This window comes from Aptenodytes forsteri, unplaced genomic scaffold, assembly GCF_000699145.1.
Source record: "Aptenodytes forsteri isolate BGI_AS27 unplaced genomic scaffold, ASM69914v1 Scaffold99, whole genome shotgun sequence".
In the NCBI taxonomy this organism is placed as follows: domain Eukaryota; kingdom Metazoa; phylum Chordata; class Aves; order Sphenisciformes; family Spheniscidae; genus Aptenodytes; species Aptenodytes forsteri.
This window is the reverse complement of record NW_008795321.1, coordinates 1,054,055-1,075,972: the sequence shown is the minus strand read 5'-3', so window position 1 is coordinate 1,075,972 and position 21,918 is coordinate 1,054,055. Positions and strand designations below refer to the sequence as shown.

Here is a 21,918-nt window from a genome sequence, read left to right as displayed (position 1 = left end):
TTGGGTCGATGGTTGGACTCGATGATCTTAGAGGTCTTTTCCAACCTTAATGATTCTATGATTCTATACCTAATGCCTCTCTATGTGGTGAAAAAAGAACAGAACTACTGATATGATTGTCCATCCTTATTCCCAAAACACACATGTCCTTTCTCCAATCTACCTTTTATCCTTCTTAGAGAAGAGACAGAGGACATGGTTAGTTTGTGCACAGTTTCTGTAAAGTTTTGCATTTGTCTCCCTCTCCCCTGTCTGCTGGGCTTTTGGCAGGACCTAGGCTAATGTGAAAATATTGAGAGAAATGCATGGTGGTCCTGGTAGCTTTCTGCAGGCCCGTATAGCCATAGTTATCTATCGTGTTGCAGCTATACAAAGCCTTTGCTCTGATCTCGGATTGTGTTTTAGTGACTGACTCTTCACACCATCTTAATATGGGAACTCTAGTCTTTGGTCTCAACAGAGTGTTATCTCAGTGGATTGATCATGGCTTGGTGTAATGCTATTGCAGTCAAGGATCAGAATCCTTGAGAAGAACTTTTAGTCTGACAGTGAATGAGCTGGGACTGAGAACACTGTTTTAGTACTGCCTCTGTCATAGGCTTTAAGGATGGTCTTTTAAGTTTATTTCCAAAATGGTTTGGATTTTTTAAACCAATTGAAGATAGAGCAGTGTCTCTGCAACTCTTGATCTTGTTTGTATGATGACTTAGTCATTCAGAGTACCTCATTTTGACATGGAACATTACCATGGTGGAAGGTCCTGTCCCCATTCCCCACCCCCCAAGTTTTTGTTTCAGTAGAAGTCTGCACATATGGTAGTTTATTTTCTGGTAATCATGACACTAATAATTCACCTGGCTCTGCAAGCAAAATTTGAAATGGCATTTTATAAACTATTACTGGGATCCAAAGTGGTCTTGTGGGTTTAATGTGAATGTTTTCTGATGAGTGTTGGAATTTAAACTTGACCTGGAGAACAGTTTTCATGAATCCATTCCATTATGAACTTTCCTGGCACGTTGGTGTTGAAAGATCTTTGAAGCTGAGCAAGAAAAAGACCATTGTGTAAAATCAGGTGTTAATTTGCTAGCTACCAGTTTCAGTAAGGTATCTTTCTGATGAGCAGGATTAATCCAGAAAAGTGGTTCAGTACCTTTAAATGTGTAATTAAAAAAAAAAATGCCCCCCTCCCCCCAGCCCAATACCATCGTCCTGCATGATGTCATTATTACATATACTAAAACAACTGCCAAGGAGTGAATCTGATTGCATTACAATTCAGATTAATGTGTCCTTACAGTTTAAAATGCTGCATAACATATGTAGTGTCCTACTTAAACAACAGTAAAACATTTTTTCTCTTAAGTTCAGATACATGAAGAATTACGAAAAGAAATTAATCCTGACTGAGTTTTAGTAATCAATGCATAAAGTAATTGAAGTGCATAAATATCTTAAGGGAAACCAAGTTATGAGGTAATGAATTTTGTCAGATCACTAAAAATTCCATGGTTTTCTCTGTATGCTGGTTAATTCTTTCTTTCCATGCTTCTGTAGGGATATTGTAGTGCAGATTTAAGGAAAAGGCTTCTCCTACGTAGTTGTATGGCATACATACCACATGTGAGAAGTGGCGGATTGTATTTTTTTTTCTTTTAAGTCTTGAAAGAAACTTTTAAGTTATCCAGTGGATTACAGTATGTGATTCAATGCTTCAGGAATGCTTTCCTGGAGCTCCTTATTCTGAGCATCCAGAATCAGAGTGTGGGATCTCCATTATTATCTCTTTCCCTATCTCTGAAGCCCATACAAGGAAAGCATTGAAAAAGAACTAGTAAAATAACAAGTTTCTTGGTCATAGAGAAAATTCCCAAAGAGCTATCGGGCATGAATCTTCCCCCAACATACACAATGGTCTTTGAGTAGTTACCTTAGAATAGTCTGGGGCTGCTACCTGGGAATTTGCACGTCTAGACAGGAGGCTAACACACTCCAGAAGATGCCTAGGAGAATTCCTGGGGACCTACAGGGTATGGACCTTCCCCCAACATACACAATGCTCTTCAAGTAGATACCTTGAGTCTGGGGCTGCTACCTGGGAATTCATCTGTCTCCAGAGGAGACCAACGCACTCCTGGAGATGCCTGGGAGAATTCCCAGGACCTACAGGGAATGGACCTGCAACCAACATCAACAAAACTCCTTGGGAAGTTAACTTGTAGGGGTCTAAGGCTTCTATCTGAGAATTCACTTGTCTCCAGAGGAGACCAACACACTCCTGGAGATGCCTGTTTCCAGGCTCCTGCAAGGAAGCCACCCGAGGAGTCTTGTGTATGTTGGAGGCAGGTCCATGCTCTGTACCTTGCTGGGAGTCCTCCCAGGCAGCTTTGGAGTATTTTGGCCTGTTGACTAGCTTAGTGCCTTCACGTACTTAATCGCAGTGGTTTAGGTTCTTCAAAAGTGCTGTTCACTGTAAGCATTTTGGGTGCAAGTCTTGGAATATATTTTTCTCTCAAGTAGCTTGTGGAGAGAAAGAACAGAAGTTTTCAGGCTTTCCCTTGATTCTTAAGGTTTTGTTTGCTATGCCTTTTTCTGAAGTTCAGGTAGTCTTGGGTAAGGTCTGTTTTGGCCTCACAATAAATGTGACTTTTATGGGGGTAAGTTGGGAGGTATTTAGCCAGCTATTTGAAGCCTTTCCTTAGTGTGTCTTATAAGCTGAATGTAGTCTGCTGCAAGGAGTATTTCTTTGTATGCTTTTTTTTAAGTCAGACTCTCCTACTCAGTGTTGCTTGGTTGTTTCTCATGTCAAATCTAAGTGTACGCAAAATGCTGGCATCCCTATGTAGTGGTTTCCTACAGAAAGGTGTGTTGCTGGTGTGATTTCTAAAGTCACTTCCATCCACCAAGCAGTACTTGATTCAGTGAAGTTCTGAGGTGCATCCTACCTGAAAAAATGGTGCCTCCTACTCATGAGACTACACACTGGTGTCTGATTTAGGCTGTGATGGCTCCTAGGAAGCAACATCACCACCTCTTTCTAGATTTTCAGGAAGCAGGCTTGCTGTGAGGCGTTAGGATGATATAACAATTTCAGTGTGTTTGTTATCTGCAGTGGTGAGGCAGGTGCAATTGGTTAGCTGACCACTTTCATGAAGCCAAATCTAGCCTTATAAACGAATGCCCATTACCACTTCTCAGGTGCAAGTAAAAATGCCTTTCCTTTAATGCCAAAAGGAATTATAACCCAGAAAAAACCCAAATACTTTTCAATACCACCAATAGTAGTACCCACAGTGTTTCTGGCCAGCTCCAGAATTGAGTATTTTTACTGAAAGCAATCCAAAGATCCCTATAAAAGCACATCTTGATCCCACAGTCTGATGCTAATATCAATAACTGGCTAAGCATTACTACTGCTTTTCCAAAGCATTTTAAACTCCTTTCTTTTCCTTCTATAATGACATAATTCTCACTCTTCAGAATCACATGAAGACTTCTCATCTGTGCTTTCTGCTTTCAAAAGGTATTCAGGAGCAACAGTGCCATGACAGGGTTGTAAAGTACTAATAATGACTGTAGTCTGTGTTCAGCTCAGTATAGGCAGCTTGTAACAGCTTAGCCCTGCAGCACTGGACTGGGCAACACCATTCCTTCCTAATGAGGTTGCCTGCTTCATCTGAAGTGGCACACATTGGCTGTTCAAGCAAGTACAGATTCAACAGTAAAAATTTTTATTTTGGTATCTCCAAGGAAAAAGCATTTACATAACTTCAAGTGATGGAGGTTCTTCTCTGAATCGGAAGATATACTACTGATCAGCGGTAATTCTGACTGGCAAGCTTTAAGTCTCAGGAGCTTTAAGCATTCCAAAATGGCAAGCACTCATAGTTTCCCCTCATTTTCCTCCCTCCCCAAAGAAAGGAGGCTGATGAAGTCGTAGGTAGAAACTGAAAACTAAAGAAACTGAAGATGGATTTCAAATGACGTGGAAGAGGAAGAGCCCCATGGTCACAACTCAAAGCTTCTTAGATATATAGTCTCATTTTCAGTGGTACTCTAAGTAGCAGAGGATCATTCCCTTTGTTCCTAGTAAGAACTCTTGTGTAGCCAAATACAAGTTTCTAAAATAATAATAAAAGATGAAGTTGTATAAAGGTGTATTGAATTAAAAGCAGGTCCATGCTCTCTATTTTATTATTGTAGCTAGATGCACAGCTGCTTAGGAAGAACACCTCCACTAGTGCCAAAACTCTATTCTGCCATTCACCAGAGTGCAACCTAATATTGCTAATTGAAAATCTGGTTACAGCATCCAGAAAAGTTAGCCAGAACGAAAAAAAAAATAGGAAACACACTGCATACAGGCTTAGGAATAAAAATGAGAAGGTTTTGTCTTGAATTAATTGGGCATTATAGGGGAAGAAGCCTTACTGGCCAGGAAGGATATCAGTTAGAGAAACAAAGTAGTCCGGCTTTATGACAAGGCCTATACATGTGTGCCACCACACAACTTTCTGTTAAGCTATACCTATAGGATATAGACAGAAGAAGTAGTCGAAACTTCCAATGCACAGCACCCTATACAACACCAGTGTTGGTGAGTGTCCTGTATTTTGTGCTTAATTTAACAGTCTGAACAGTATTCTGAATTATTCAATTTGGTAACACAACCTCATTTTACTCATCCAATTAATCCTGTGTTCTAACAGCTATTCGTATGACAGATTGTTACATGTTTTAATATATAACATTCACCTTTGATATATTCAGAGAGTGACAAAACTTCTGTTCATCTGACCAAGTAATTTCTTCAGATAGATTAATGACTCTAAATCCTAATTCATTTGCTGCCAAATGCTGCCTAAGCAACTTCCATTGGGAAGCTCATAATTTCCTTTTCCTATACACTTGACTTAGTGCTAAGGTACTTGTTGTCCGCCCCTTCCCTCAACATATAAACACCAAAGAGAGATGACATTACTTTTTAGATGTTCTCAAACTGCAATAATATCCTGTGTTCATTACATAGTTTGGGATTTCGTAATGAATCATTCTCTCATCACATTGAATCTCCATTTCTTATTAAGGATTATTCTGCTCTTGATAGAATTCTAGCAGATTTAACTGCAGGATCAGAAGGTGATACATAAAATGGCATTAGAGAGGAAAAGTGCTGAGACAACCAGTTTGTGGGGGTACGATAGAGAAGGTGAAAGTAGGAGTGAAACTGGAGGATTAGTTCTTTAAACTTGTTGTGTTTTTGCAAGCCTGTAGACATGTACAAATTCTGGCATTCTGATTGACCTGTGGTCATCATTAGTTAGAATGCAGAAACTTCCATAACTGACCAGAAAGCTAATTGTAGGTCAGCAGTTCAACACCCTTCTCATATTGTCCACAGCTCAGTTTTATTTCCAACAGTCTTCAGAAGCATAGCTGTTGCTACTTATTATTCAATAAATATGCAACACTCGGCGTCAGCAGAACGCTTCCAGCTTTGTTTTAGTGTCTTACAGACATACCTAAACTTAGGCAGTTGTGTCAAATTCTTGACTCACATGAGTCAATTGAGCACTGATTAATTTGAAACTAGCCACTACATTTCAAGGTCATTTATGTATTCAGATGCACTGAATGTTTTGAAACATCCTCAGTCCTGCTTCTGACATAACAGTAAACCATACCAATTTAAGCCAAAAGTGTTATACTTAAGATTACTTAAAAGTCCAGCATCAAAAAAAAGTAGGATCTTTTTCTGCTAGGAAGCTCATGAAGGTGTCTCTGTACTGTATTCTTATACATCAGGACAGAAGAAATTATTCGTCTTCTGCTTCCCATATAACACTGCTCTGGTGGGATCCTTGTTTTTTTATTTAAGAGACAACCAGTCTCTCATTAATGGATCAGAAATCTTCATGTGCAACAGTGACACTAGTCATGATTTTTATCACATTTTGTATTTGTACATATTAAATCCGTATCACTAGTTAAAACACACAGAATGACAGCTTATTTCTGAAAAAGGCTTAACAGCTTTGAGACTGAAATTGACAGACAGGGCAGTTTTGCTTTAGAAAAAGTCTCACCCTAACATTTAGGGTTGTGAACATCACAAGAGTAATAGGGAAAAATATAGCCATGCTCATAATCATTATATCACAGTCTGTGAATGGATAAACGCTACCCTCATCTCAGTCACTCAGTTCTTTCAGCAATCTAGGAAGTTGTGTTCTAAGGAAGAGAGGACGAAAACTCACGGTGAAACAAATGCTCACCAGGACTTGCAGGTGAGCTACAAAAACCTCATTGCTTTCACATATGCACCCTATGCATACAATATGTCATACAAACCCTTGTTAGAGGACATATGGCTGTTTGAGGACACACTCTAGTTCTTAAAAGCACTGCAGTAGCCCTAAAATAATTGATATCTGTGTAATGTGGGTATGTGTCCGTTTGCTCTGTCTGTAAACCATTAAAACCTGGAACTAGTATTAGAGTCTTGCAACAGAATTGAAAATTTACTGAGAACCAAATGATGATTATGTGGTATGGTTTTATTATAAAGTGAGGCAATGTGAGGGGAATCTTCCGCTGATGAACTGATTTGGCACCAAAGGTGATATCAAATGCCAGAGGTCTGCTTCGCTTTCCTTCTTTTTCTTGTACTGTATGTTCTTGTCAACTCTATAGTTCCAGGTTGACTGAGATAAAAGGAGGCAGGACTGTGATCTTTCTTGGTGGCTGAAGCATATGGCTGACAGAACTTATCACAGAATCTGTGAAGACTAAAGAGTGTCTTACTCAGCTCTTAGGCAATCTGCCTGTAATCTTGGTGTTACAGCAAGAAGTCCATCCAGACCTACGTTACTGTCTTCTGACAGTGTAGCTGTTAAGTTTCTGAACGCCCTGGGTTCCATAAATATCCTTGTGCAGTCATATCAGAAATTTTTTTCTCAAATTAAGATTTTGGCTATGCTGTGGTTTGGTTGTTTGGGTTTTTTTTTAAATGCCTGAGTATCAGATTCTGTGCTGCTTCTCTAGCTCAAGTGATTGGTGTTTGTTTAGCACTAAGTCCATCTTTGTGATTTCTGCTTGTCACCTCTCAGTATAGTGATAATTGGTTTTGCTTTTTGTTGTTAATCTTCTTTTTCTTGCTTCATGAATTCTTTTTAATTTGTCAGAGATGCAACTTTCACTGTGAATCCCTTGGAATCTTTGTTGCAGGTCTGTAGGATAAACACTTACTATGAAGTAGTCTTTCTGTTATCTTGGCTAAAGGAATGGATTTAAGATGTTTCATGCTGCTGCATACCATAGGATAGTTCATGAAGAAAAAAATGGTGCTGAGTTTTCACCTTAATATGACCTTGATTTTTATCTAAACCAGCTGGCTAATCTGCCTATTTCTAACACAAGGAACTTAATAGTATCTATCTCTGCTTGGTTAAACTGAAGCTGTTGCCTTGTCCCTTTTGTAATTGTAGCCAGGCATTCTAAAGGATTAATGTTTTTCCTTAATGCACTGTTTAATATTTTCATGCTAGAGTTTATACTAATAGTGGCTAACATACCATATTCTAATCAGACTCGGTTGGTAATCTGACTTCTTTCACCCCAAGAAGATACTGCTGCCTGATACAGAATGAATATTGTATTGTGTGTCTAACTGTGGCTGCTGACGATGATGGTTTATTGTGGCTTGCAAGGGTTTTAGATCATGTGGAAATTAAAGGCAGACTCCTTTGGCTTCCGTTCTCACCACGCACAACTTTAAATCTTAATAATCATACATGGAGGACTGGATTTCTTGAAGATGTGTGTACCTATCAATGGATTACAGTTATGTAAAGCAATTGGAGTTTGACATGCTATATTGGTGTAAGAGTTGATGCGGAGATTTTACTTTTAATTTAAGGAGTATTTCAGGCAAATCTAAAATATATTTTTATATTGTTTAGAAGTTGGTGGGTATTTAAAACCTATAGTGTAGGTAAAGTTACAGAATTGTTTCAAATATGTATGCATAGGATGGCTTCCTAGTTTATAAAGTTACTGAATTCTGTGTAAAGGATATGTTTGTTTGTAAATCAATACATTTGTAGTTATGGAGCATGAAAAATAATGCTTCTTTAGGAGAACTGAAATATGAACATAAAAACAAGATTGAAAAGTATGGCAGTCTGGTTTTGGCACTCAAAATCAGTTGATTAAAATGAATTTTAATTTCTGATCAGCCAAACAAAACCCCCTCTTCTGAAAAGTGCTGTTTCTGTTCTAACTAGCACAGGTCACAATAGACAGTGTCTTTAATGTCCGATAGTCAGACATTGCGGGTGTATTGAGAGTCTTGGTGTTGTGATGCAGTAACTTTAGTTTGAAAATACTTTATATTTAAAAGTTGTATCTGTTATTTTGCTTATCCTTATTTCTGTTGGGATGTTAATAGTTTTGAAGGCCTGGAATAGATCCATGTGTAAACTAATTCTTGGCGCAAAGGAACTTTGAACATCCTTATTTCTTGCCCAAATCAGGGCTTCATACAAAAAAATTCAAGCAAGTGGCTAAAATCCTAATTAAAATTCGCTTCCTGTGCTGATTAGGGTTGCTGTAAACTGTAAATTTAAATTTCCTTATACTATAAGCTAATCCTTCTTATGTAGAACATCCAGATCTTACTTCCAGCATATTTCAGAAGTAATACTAAGTTACTTTTGCCCTTGGCTGAAGAACCAAACATGAGTCTGCTCCAGTATAATTGAAAAATCTAGGCTGTTCTTTTTCCATTCCTCCTCTTGTCCCAATAATTTAGAGAAATTTGCAGGCAAAAGGAGCTCAGTGAAGAGAACTCAAACCATTGCCTAAACTTAAATTCTTACTCAGTTCAGGTCAATTCCTGTCACTTTTTTCTTATGGTTCACACTATGTAATACCTACCTGTTAACATTGTTTAAAGACTTTTTTTTTCCTTCTCCCTCTAATTATTAATTTAATAGGTCAATAGAACAGGTGGTATCTGAAGGGATTACAATACCTTATTTTGTAGAAAAATTGAACACTGTATTTCTGTGGGAATAGAGGGTGGAGGATTTACTGATAGTCCCTACATCATTTCTATATCTTACTATGGTGAAAGCAGGTTTGTCATTGATTTCTTACAGTATCGGTGTTGCAGCAAGCCAGTCAGTATAAGCAGAATGTCTGAGTGTCTTTGGCTGACCAATATCTTTCAGGAGTCTGCTATATCCTGTGACTTCAGATCTATTCCTTTGCCTATATCTCTATACAAAACTTTCTCTTAAAACATAGAATTTGTAATACTGATACTCTAATTTTGAATAAATGGAAATAGCGAGCTCTGAATCTGAAAAGCTTTGCTACGTGAATTGATGGGTGCAGTTGGAAGGAGATAAGGAAATGAAGATTAATATCTCTCTAAGTTTTGGTCTTGTTGCATTGTTCTGGAAATCTGCCTTATTCCTATGAGCTTATTGAAGGTTGAATGTAATTATTTTCTGTTGCAGATGAACCAACACGTTCCTTGAGTGGTCTCATCTTGAAGAATAATGTAAAAGCACATTTTCACAACTTTCCCAATGGGGTAACTGACTTCATTAAAAGTGAATGTCTGAACAACATCGGTGATTCCTCCCCCTTAATTAGAGCTACTGTAGGTAAGTTTCCTCTTATTACCGTCTTCTGCATACTGAAAATGTTACTGATATTGGTGAGAGCTGCACTAGTCACATAAAAAGTTATTAAACTCCTAAAACTGTTTGCTTCTGATAATTGTCACAACTTCACCATGTTTTAAGGCTGATATTTGTCTTTAGTGTGAAGATACGAAAGTCACACTTACTTTTGCTTCTTGTTCTCTTAGAAATGATTTAGCAACTCAGTTCATATCTCTTGAAAGGTAACTGAACATAAGTTTATTTGAATCTACTAAAATTGAGCTTGCTGCCAATTTCTATACCTAAAAACAGGAACAAGGTAAAGGTCTGACTTCAGAACTATTTCAGTACTCCACTTGCATCAATGAAACACTTCTGTTAGCTGATTTCCTGTGCCCCGCCCCCCATATGCACACACATGCACAACCCTTCAGGGAATCATCATACCATGCATAACACATTCACATAATGAGTTTCTGTTTTTAAATACCTTATGTCAGAAAACAGTAGATAAAGTGAATGTCATAGAATCATAGAATCATAGAATGGTTTGGGTTGGAAGGGACCTTAAAGATATCTAGTTCCAGTGGGAAGTTTTTTTGTTACATGGATTTCTGATTTTGTAGATACTTTGTTTTAGTACACCTCTTCCATAAAATATGCATATTTGCATGTTTCTAGGTAAAGTTGCTCTTCTGTCTGCTCTTGGAGAATATGATTTCCTCCAGTTACTACAGTCATTGTAGTAATTTTCCTTGTCCACTCAAAAAAATAGAAAAAAGTAAAATAAATATGTATTTGAGTACAGTAGAGAAAATAGGTGAGGGTGTCAGTTCAGAAAGAAATTCGGCTTGTATCAGCTGATTCCTGTTACGAAATGATCTACCAGTTACTGCTCCTTTAGAATCCTTTGCTTTTTCTATAGGATTCCTTCTCCAGACATCTGGGTTATGGACCATGGGCTAGAGAAAAATGCTCATCCCTTAGGTTTTTCCTGCTGTCTCATCACTTGTGAAGCTGCTTTACTATAAATTTTATTACTGTCCCATTTTCTTAATGACAGTAGAAACAAGTCTTTGACTGGCAGGTACTTCTGTGATTTCAGGTTGTAGAAGAGTCATGCTTGCTTGTTTGTTCATAGGAGTTGTCAGTGGAGTACAATGGAGCTGACTAAAGCATATATTCCAGCTCCATTTGGATTGCTGTCTTAGGGTCGTTTGATGGTGATGGTTTGTGGGGTGGTTTTTTTCGGGGTGGGGGATTTGTTTGTTTTCAAGCAGTTATTCTTTGATTTCTCCTAGTACAAAATGTTTGTGGATTAGTAGCTCAATTACCGTTCAGCTTTAAGTGATCCTTGCAGGGATTATTTGAGCATGTATGAACTCTGAAGAGGAGTAGCAATGGATGAACTGTATGCTTATGTAAGAGTTGCTATTTAGCGCATGTTTTGCACCCTCTGATTTGAAGTAATTAAATGTTGGATCCTTGTAGCCTTCTGTCTTAATAGTGAGGTTGGTCTGGTACCCACTGGTTTCTTGGTACTATCTAGGTGTAAATATATTGCTACCTACCTAGGCTGTCTTGTTAGCATACGAGTTGGCATGTGCTGGTTAGAGCTGCTCTTTGAGATGCATATGGGTTTTTGCATTTCAAGCACTATCAATTTAATGAGCCAACTGCAAATAAGATCTCTGGAATTCTGAGAGGAAGATGAGCAAGTACATCAAAATAGCATCAGAGAAGATTTAATTCAGCATTCACTCTCCTTTGTGGTCTCTAGCATCTGGTGCTAACCAGACAAAAGCTGATACCTTTTGGCCAAGATGGAGGCAAGCTGATTAATCCCATCTTCTGAAGTCACCTCACTGAGGAGAATGAGCATGGCAATAGAGTTGATTTTAGAACTGTGACTTGAGACCAAATGGTAGCTACATGTTGTTGTATCCTTACTTACCTTTTCCCTATTTTAATCCCCAAATGAGTAACAGTGTGGAACTTCTCTGTGCTGTGTGGTACAGGTTTTAAAACCCCATGTGCTAATGTTGAAATAGGGATTCAAGTTCAAAAAAGGCGGCTGCATGTGTTAGGGACCCACAAACTTACCAGGAAATAAATGCGTCTATTTAGGAAGTGTCTGTGACTGTTCTTAAAACTTTCTGGGGATTCTAGTCTGGGCAGGACCTTAGTGTAGCTGCTGCTTAAAAGCACGGAGGAGAAATAGTTTGAGTGTTTTAAGAATAGTGGCAGGACTGGGGAGCTTCACTGCAGAAGGAAAGTGAAAGCTAATGATTGCCCTGTGAGGAGTAATTTTGCTATGAAGTTCAGCTTTTTAGAAATGAGGAGTTCAGAAATAAACTTTAGGAGCTACAGAGGCAAAACACCATCCCAAAAACTCCAACCTTCCCCCTGTCCTGTTACTATCATGAAAATACTGAAGCATCGCTGCTTTTTCTTTATGTTCAATTTTTTTCTTGTAGAATTGATGCTGTAAACTGGGGTTGCATGTAATTGAAACAGAGACATTAAAGATGCTGTCGTGACAATTAACACTTATGTTTTTAACAACTTCTGACATCCCTCTGGAGTTTGTTCTCTTGTATACTTACTGCTCAGTTAGCCCAGCTGCTATATTCATTAGATTTCACATTTGTCAAGTGAAAGATCAACAGATTCTGTAACTGTAATACTGTTTTGAAGTTCATTACAAATCAAAGACCATCTTTATAAAGACTTTCAGTTTCCGATTTCTAACCTTGCAGCTTAGTATGTTGGTCAGAAGGAGAGGCCTGTTTTAACTGTCAGCTCTAGCCCAAACCTGTCAAAAAGCTGCAAGCTACTAAATTCATTATTTCTTTACTTTGATTATTCTTCTGATGTCCATGTTTCTGTGTCTGAAGTGTTACAGAGAAGGCCACAAAGGCTAATCTCTGGTGTCTTCTGTTCCCTGCTGGCCAAATAAAGTGGCAGGTGAGTGGGAAAAAAATTCACATTTGAAAGGAGATGAAGCCCATGAAGATTCCTTTTAACGTGAAAATAAGTGCCTAAAACTTAATTTTATGTGGGTGTTTCCTCATTGTTTTTAAAACCTTTTGCAAATCTTCAAATGCTATAGCTGTTGCCTTTCTAAGTTCTTGATAGTCTGATGTTATTCTTTTATTTTTTTGTCCCCACCAAAGTGTCTCTTTATCATTTCAAAAACACTAGCACAGCATTAAATGGCTTCTCCGCAGACCTGTACAGAAAGTTCGTAATGACATGTGTGGTCTGAACTGCATACATCTCTGTTGCAAGGGGCAGTGGCCTCAGGTCACTTCTTGCCTATGCATCTGGAAGTATTTCCTCCTAGGTTACCGTGTTGCTATCTGCGATAAGCCTTTTGGAGGAATGCTTAAAGTAGTTTTCAAATAGTCTTTCTTTCAGCTGTGAAAGCTTGCATATATTGCAAGTATAACCAGACCATTTGTCATCCTCTGAAACCACTTCTAGGATCTTGAAAAGGTCTTCAATCAATTCTTTTCCAAAACTACCTACACCTTTGAGACTTATGATATAATTTCTGTCACATGTTAGTCCAGAGGAGATACAGGAATTTCATTCTTACGTTTGTTTCTGAACCCATGTTAAGTCTACGAACAAACCTGTGCCAGATCTAAGTTAGGGAGACAATTTTGTAATTTAAGTCCTTTGTCTAGGAGGCAAGAAAATTCATTTATTTTGTTCTTTCTGTGAAGTTCAGTTTAATTTAAAAGAATTGGATCATTAAGTCCAGCAACATTATAATAAGTTTTTTCTATTAATGCATCTGATATTCTTTGCAGGACCATAATATTCAAGAGAAATGCAGTCTTTAAGACTCCATGGATCTTTGTAGGCTTGTGGGAATCTTTTCTATTCAGTTGCAGTTATGAAAAGAACTGGATACAAACTACTTCTGGAGCTGTAAAGTTGTGTTTTACCTCTGTCTTCATTTTTGCCCTTTGTCTTCGTGGGTTCTCTAGCCTTATTGCATCAAAGGAAACATGATGCAAAATATCTTTTAGTTACTCTGTGTCTTGTCCAGAATGTCCTTTGCTCTGTAATGTTGCTCTGTGTTCTTGTGTATTTAGCAATAATTTTAACATTTTATTCCAAAGAAAAATGATATATTGTGGTTCCCTCAATGAAAAAGCTTAGGAAAGTTTTTTCATCACTTGTCACTTGGGAGATTACTAGTTGTAGTAGTATCGAGTTCTTCTGTGTTCATACTCATTAGAAGTAACTGTCAGTAGCATAATGGATTGTGCTACCTGTTTCATTTTGTCTTGAGGCAAAATGGACTCATACAAAGTCAGTCCTAGTTTATAAGCAGCCTTCCCTCTTCCTGTCACCTAATTAGTTTTTTCTGGGATTTCTGTATGTGGTGGAAACAGAATTAGTGACTCTTTGGGCTGACCTGTCTGTTCGCTGGTTCTCAATCAGCCAAACCCTACAGCTGATCAATGGATGACCTGCCGTAGTGTGTAAGCTCTTAGTAGGTATCTCAGTCTTAGAATGTGTCCTTAATGTTTTGTGTAAACACAGTAAAGTTGTGAACACATAACTTACCACTGGGTTGTAAGTGTATCGAATGACAGCTTCCCACATTTATGCTTTTTTATCATAATAAAGAAGACATGAGTTGAGGTGGATACTCTATATTTACTGGAGGTCAAGATTTGTACAGTGATTAGTAAATTTAGAGCCAAAGCTGCCCTGCAGTGTTTGGGTATGATTATTTCATTAACTGGAATTACTTTGTGCTTGATTTCTCACATCTGAGCCCTTCATGATTGCAGGAAGGAACAACCCACCTTTGCATTTCAAAGCCCTTCAAATACCATTCCTCTTTTTCTGCTTGCCACTTCTTAACAAAACAAGAAATTTCTTAACTCCTTAGATCTTTGAGAGGAGAAAAATGAAAAAAATTGGTATGAAACATGTGAAGATATGTGAGATCTCATTTCCCTTATCCCTTTGATTCCTTTAGGCATTCTGATAACAACGATTGCCTCAAAAGGGGAATTACAGAATTGGCCTGAACTCTTACCAAAGCTTTGCAGCCTGTTGGATTCTGAAGATTACAATACCTGTGAGGTAAAGAGACTTATAGAAAATAGAAGATTATAATCTGAATTTGATTATTTTTATCTATCTTCATAGACACTATGTATATGTATAGTATTGTGTGTGAGTGTGCGTATACGTTCACATATATTCTTCTCAGAGAACAGTGGTTCGAATTTGATACTTTTTCTTCTACCTGCATTCCATGTTCTTACTGTTCATTCAAACAAATTTGTTTTCTTTGCATAAAAGCAGAATAAGACTGCAGATGGGTAGTCGTAGCATCTCAGTTGAGTAGTGTCCTGAAGTTACCACTCTGTGATGCCTAATCTTTTAGGCATCAGCATCATAAAGCTGACCCTGAATTTTCTCTTACTTAAAAGTAGTGTTCATTCCTCTTGTAACTTAATCTGGAAAAGCAATCTGTCATTGCTGTATCAGGGTGAAATGAACTGTTTTGTTCAGTATGTGTGAAGGAAAATAAGTAAACAGCAAGTGAATTGTTTTAAACCACGAGGAGGAAAAAAGCCTTGTGTGAGTTAAAAAAATTAAAATCTGTGATCACACAATTTTAGTTACTTGATACTGTCTCCATGAAAGTGTATAAAGCATTTTGTATAAAATAATCCTCAGAGATAGGATAATGGTCCAAGATGCCATGCTGTTATGCAGTGTTTTAGTGCTGCATTCTCAAGAAAAAGAAAAAAACATTTGAAAATGAAACTCAAATCGACCATCATATCCAGAATTCTGTTTTGCCCCATAACAAACCACGAAAGGGGAATACAATTATATATGTAATTAAATTGGATACTTCTGCACCTGGACATTTATTTCTCAAATAAGAACTAGCTTTTAAGCATTTTTAAAAATATGATTGAATAGATGAGCATTGAATGCTAAAATTAAAATTACCACTTATCCACTGACTCACCCAGCTTGAGAGCTTACAGATGCCAGTATAAAGTGCTTAAATAAAAAGCCTTTAAGGATGTTTCAGTTTAACTCCATGTTTAGTTAGCTGCATTTACTGTGTTAACTAGCTACATTTACTGTGTTGTGCTGAAATTACCTATTCCGTACAAAACCTGAAATTTTGCTTTCTTCAGAATGTGAAAGAAGACACTTTTTTTTTTTTAAACAGGGTGCATTTGGCGCTCTTCAGAAGATATGTGAAGATTCTGCTGAAATTTTAGATAGCGATGTATTGGACCGACCACTCAATATCATGATACCTAAATTCTTGCAGTTCTTCAAGCACAGCAGTCCAAAAATACTGTATATTTAGGTGTTGTAGTACAGTTACCTGTTAAAATTTTCTTTACATGAGCAGCAAGGTTGCTATTTTGTAGATCTGTTTAAAACATGCTTAGTTTTTTTAAATGCTCCTGCAGAGGTCCACAGAGATTCCATGCATCAGTAATTTCCATGTTTATCTGCTTTGTTAATACAACAATCTCACCTCTTTATACATCTTCCAAATACACAATCAGCCTCTGGTTTTGAAAATCAAGCTGTTTCTTTTAAGTTTTTGCGTATTATTATGAAAAATTCAATGCCGTGGTTAGAACTTAATATTCTGATTAGAAAGAACAATTCTGCATTCATTTTGTAATGGCTTCAGCAATGGGAGAGTCAAAATTCTTTTGCTGACAATAGTTTCTGAGTTCTTGCAGAAAATTTTTTCTGCTTTAACTGCACCAAAACTTAGAAAGCTATTTATCTTTCAGCTGAATCAAATTAAATGGGTTCATCATCTTTTCACTGTAAAACTGTATTAAGCTCTCCAAATTAACAGAAGTATAGGATAAAAGAAAAAATCCAGAATTATATTGCTATTGCTAATATTTATTACAAAGAAGTGTAGCTTTTACCCTGACATGAGCCAACAGTGTGCCCCTGCCACAAAGGCAGCTAATGGTATCCTGGGCTGGACTGTTGCCAGCTGGTTAAGGGAGGTGATCCTTCCCCTCATCTTCCAGGTGAGGCCACACCTGGAGTACTGTGTCCAGTTCTGGGCTGTCCAGTGCAAGAGAGACATGGCCATACTGGAGAGAGTCCAGCAAAGGGCCATGAAGATGATGAAGGGACTGGAGCATGTCTCCCATGAGGAAAGGCTGAGAGAGCTGGGACTGGGAGCTCATCAATGTATGTAAATACCTGAAGGGAGGGTGTAAAGAGGATGGAGCCAGGCTCTTGCCAGTGATGCCCAGTGACAGGACCAGAGGCAATGGGCACAAACTGAAACACAGGAGGTTCACTCTGAACATCAGGAGGCACTTTTTCACTGTGAGAGTGACCAAGCACTGGCACAGGTTGTCCACAGAGGTGATGGAGTCTCCAGCCTTGGAGATATTCAAAAGCTGTCTGGACACGGTCCAGGGCAACTGGCTGTAGGTGGCCCTGCTTGAGCAGAGGGGTTGGACCAGATGACCTCTAGAGGTCCCCTCCAACCTCAACCATTCTGTGATTCTCTGTGATACATGTTTTTTAACTCCTATTTGAAAATTATATTGAAGATGATACAATTTGGAGGTGGCAATTCTTTATTGCCAACAGTAGTAGATGGTGACGACTAAGAGGAAGAGTGTAACTTGGAATATATCATGATAGGATTCAAATAAGATTTAGAAACTCACCTAAAATAGGTGCACACTAAGAAAAAGATACAACAAAGCATGAACTTTCCTTTGTGGAAAGCTAAGCTTAATACTTCTTTGGAGCTGGGAGAGATGGAGAAAAACATGCTTTTTTCCTTAACATGTTATACAGTCTTTTCACTTTTTTCCTATGCTGCAATGTTTTTGGCTTTGAGACTGTTAAACCAGTTTCAAGTTTAAAGCAGGCCACCTGCTGACCCACAGCCTGGTTTCAGTACATAGTGTTGAAGTATGAAAACTGTTATAGTAGTGTCAGTAAAATACTTTGTATTTAAATGTGTCAAGAGACAACTTTTGAACAATGTTTTATGAAACAGTCTTCCAAGAAATGTCTGAACAGAACAGAAGTTTGGAGTTAGATTAGTAAAAATACTTGAATGGATCTTCAAAGGCTTTTACAGGTAGTTTTGCCTTGTGCCTTTACTTACGGAATTTAACTTTTGTATCTCCGAGAATGAAAAAGACCTGTAAGTAATGGCTTTGCATGAAATGGAATACAAGAACCAATGCCTCATTTTTTAGTAGGGTTCTACCACAAGTGTTTTAGTATGTATCCTACTACAAGTACGTGTTTGTTCTAAGCTACAACTGTATTGTTGACACATACTGGTCTCACTAAATACTAAAAATATTGCAAAGGCAGTTGGATACTTAACAATGAAGAAGGGCATGCTAAAATTTCACTGTGTTGACTTGTATGGAATTGTTAATATCTGAGAAGATCAATAATCATAATATACCCAAAAAGAACATCCTTACATACTGTTCAGAACAAATATGCCAGATGTAGTCATCCTGCTCTGGTTTTTATTTACTGAATACTTTATTTTTAAATATTTATTAGATATATCAGAGTATAAGGTGGTACTTAAAATGTGGTTTAGTAATTTTCCTTGGTAGTACTATAGATCTGCAGATTTGTTCTAGAAGATGTTTGGACAATGTAATTTTCTTCCTTATGTTTTTGATGCCTATGTACCGTTTAGAAAATGTTTTTAACTCATGAAAAAATGTATATTTTAACTGTTCCATCTGTAGGTCTCACGCTGTTGCGTGCGTCAATCAATTTATCATCAGCAGAACTCAAGCTCTTATGTTGCACATAGATTCTTTTATTGAGGTGAGTGTGCGTTCTTGGTTGGGTGATTAAGTCAAATTACACATCTGATTTATCAAGAGTTTTGAATTATGTTTTACAACTACCTCTGCACCCAAACTCCCCATTTCTGGTTGCCTGTTCTTAGCTTCAGTCCTCATGGATTGAAGTTCATTCTGTATGCTTGTGCTCAGAGTTGATTAGTCTAAGCGCTCTCCAAGCCCAAAAAACAGTATTTTGAAAGATGCTTCCTCTTCATAAGTAGAGGAAACTCTTGTTGCATAAAGGTTTAAAACTAATGGCAGCAGTCTGTCACTTACCTGTGACAGAAAGTGCAGTACAGGGTTCATCATGTCACTGAGTCTGTCTGGGTCTGTCTGAATACTGCTGCTGAACATGGATTAGAAGGGTGGTATTTTGGGTTATCTAGAGTATTTGATTTGCTGCTGTTATGTACTGATGGAGTTTTCTGGCTTCAGAACTTCATTTATGTTTAGGAGGAAAAAAAAATCCAGGAAATACTGTTCTTGTGCCAGTGCTAATATTACGCAGTGTTTTAGTTAGGTGTACAATACGCATTGAGAGTGAAGAGTTCATTTGCTGAACCGTATGTCTTTAAGAAATAAAATGGTATTCTGAGGTGTGGGGTGGGAGAGTACAGAAGTACATATTTGCATACTTTAGTTTGCCAGTAATGTCAATTTAAGTACCAGTTGAACTAGATGAACTGACGCTTTTCAACTGGTATTACTTTCCAACAGAATCTTTTTGCACTGGCTGGTGATGAGGAGCCTGAAGTACGCAAAAATGTTTGCCGTGCTCTGGTAATGTTGCTGGAAGTTCGAATGGATCGCCTGCTTCCTCATATGATTAGTATAGTTGAGGTGAGTCTCATTTCCCAGATTGTGTGCTGAAACCTGTTTGGGGTTGCAGGAGTAATAACAGATAAAAAGTATTCATCAGAACAGATATGTTACTCTTGCACTTGCCTACTCTTTATTTCCCTTCAAGACTGAGATTGCAAAACTTTCTTCTTAGCTAATTTCCAACTTGACATTGTGTTTGACAGGCAAAGCATGTGGCGGTTGTTTATTCTTTGTTAAGTTGATTGATCCTGAAATGGCTGGGATCAGGTATACTATGGAGCAGCCAGGCATTGCTTGACCCCAAGTGAGAAAATCATGTTAAAAATCTAGTGTTAGTGCTATTACTACTACAGTTTACACATTGAAGCTGTCACTTTTTTCGGATGTGTTGACCATAACAAGGATAAGGCATGTTATTTTATATAGCTGAGATGCTCTTTGAGCTACTAACAACATTGCCTCCCATTGCATTCAGTTGTAGAGGTTAATGTCACTTGATAGTTCCTTTACCATTCTAGATGAGTGCAGACTTGTCTACTAGAGGACCAATCAGCTCTGTTTTTTTGTCTACTCAACTGTTTGAGCTGTAATTTCCACATTTCTGGGAAATACTGGCAGTTTCTAGGTAGCGTTTACATATGCTACTTACCGGACTGGAAATATAGCTAAGATCAGAATGTTTCTCATGCAGATTTCATGTGGACAAGTGGGTCATAAGCCAGTGTCAAATTCCATGAGGACTACGTCCAGACAAAAAAAAGAAGGTGTTAAGTTTTTCTGCTCCTGGACGCAGGCATTAGAGATGCATAAACCTGAGGTGACCTTTGACAGCCTTGGCCTGCTGTCTAGTCTTCCTATATGTTGTCTGGAATTCCTTAGAATCATAGAATCATTGAGGTTGGAAAAGACCTCTAAGATCATCGAGTCCAACCATCGACCCAACACCACCATGCCCACTAAACCATGTCCCTAAGTGCCTCATCTACCTCCTTTCAGGTAGTTGTAGAGAGCGATGAGGTCTCCCCTCAGCCTCCTTTTCTCCAGGCTAAACAACCCCAGTTCCCTCAGCCGCTCCTCATAAGACTTGTGCTCCAGACCCCTGACCAGCCTCGTTGCCCTTCTCTGGACATGCTCCAGCACCTCAACGTCCTTCTTGTAGTGAGGGGCCCAAAACTGAACAGAGTATTCGAGGTGCGGCCTCACCAGTGCTGAGTACAGGGGGACGATCACTTCCCTACTCCTGCTGGCCACACTATTTCTGATACAGGCCAGGATGCCATTGGCCTTCTTGGCCACCTGGGCACACTGCTGGCTCATATTCAGCCAGCTGTCGACACAGCCTTGACACCAGTCTTGGCAGACATGTTCTCATATAACATGTTGGTACTTGGTGGTGGGGTTTTTTGTTTGGTTGGTTGAGAGATTTTTTGGTTTTTGAGAGAGAATAAAGCTTTGGAGATTATATTGTCAAGAAGTGGTAACTTCTCTGGCTCTTCACCCTCCTAAGATCAGTAAGGAACTTCTGGACTTTGTAGGTAGAAATGGTGTCACCAACCAGAAAAAGACCCAAGATTATATTCTCATGGTATCTGGTATTTTGCTTTTGGGAAAACTATTACTAGGCTTCCTCTCTACAAAAGACAGTAGTAGTGATTTTCTGTTCTGTAACATAAAGTTTAGACTGTTAGGTCTTTTTCAGTTTTGGGACTACTGTCTACTGTTACTGATTTCCCCAGTTCTGTGTACATCCTGGTATGTGCAAATGTAATATCCCAGAACTGACTATTGTTCGGCATTCAAATGAGTCAGGTTTTGCACCTTTGGGGCTTTAATGCCTCCAAGCTGAATGCTGCTGCTGATGGCTGCTCTAAGTAAAGAAAGTCTTAAAAGAGAGAAAGTTGTATCTACATGATGTTCTTTATGCTTATGGAGAATCACTTTTAAAGTAGTTAAGAATGTTAATGATCCAGTAGTAATTCTAAGAAGGTCTTGGCAGGCATCATGCTTTTGAAGCAGACAGGTTTAGTATTAACTTTCTTGCCAAATACCTGGAGCATACAGGAATGGCTGAGTTTGGATTTCATTGGGTTTTTTGAGCATGCACTTCCAGGTGAGCAGAAGCACATGTTTTTTCTTTTTTTGTCTGAGAACTTGGTAACAGGATATGTTAGGAGCAGACCAACCTAACATTTCAATTATTAGATTGTACTTTTATGCTCACAGAGCATATTTATCCAAACACATGGCTCGTAAGATCTTTCTCAGTAGAAATACATATAGATATAAAAATATATACTGACTTCTGCATCCTGTTGCTTTCTTCAGATAAAGACATGTCTGTTACTGCTCAAAGGATACGTTCTTCTTAACACTTTGTGTATCCCACTGTTCTTTTCTTGCTGGTTTGACTTAACAAGACTAGCACAACATTGTTTATGTTACAGAGTACACAAAACTGTACTGAATAATCTTCCTATGCTATTTTGTAGTTTATTGCAATGAAGCAACTAAAGTCAGTAGAACTTCATAGCTTATCATTA

General features: G+C 38.2%; 1 protein-coding gene across 1 annotated transcript in view; it reads left to right on the top strand.

The window, feature by feature from the left end:
* The window catches only part of TNPO1 (transportin 1), a 60,785-nt gene that overhangs the window by 7,230 nt on the left and 31,637 nt on the right, over positions 1-21,918 (top strand). Inside the window, exons 3-7 of the mRNA XM_019472241.1 lie at positions 9,525-9,674; positions 14,680-14,786; positions 15,901-16,032; positions 18,453-18,536; positions 19,274-19,396. Coding sequence (XP_019327786.1) covers positions 9,525-9,674; positions 14,680-14,786; positions 15,901-16,032; positions 18,453-18,536; positions 19,274-19,396 — 596 coding nt within the window. The remainder of the gene's footprint in view (positions 1-9,524; positions 9,675-14,679; positions 14,787-15,900; positions 16,033-18,452; positions 18,537-19,273; positions 19,397-21,918) is intronic.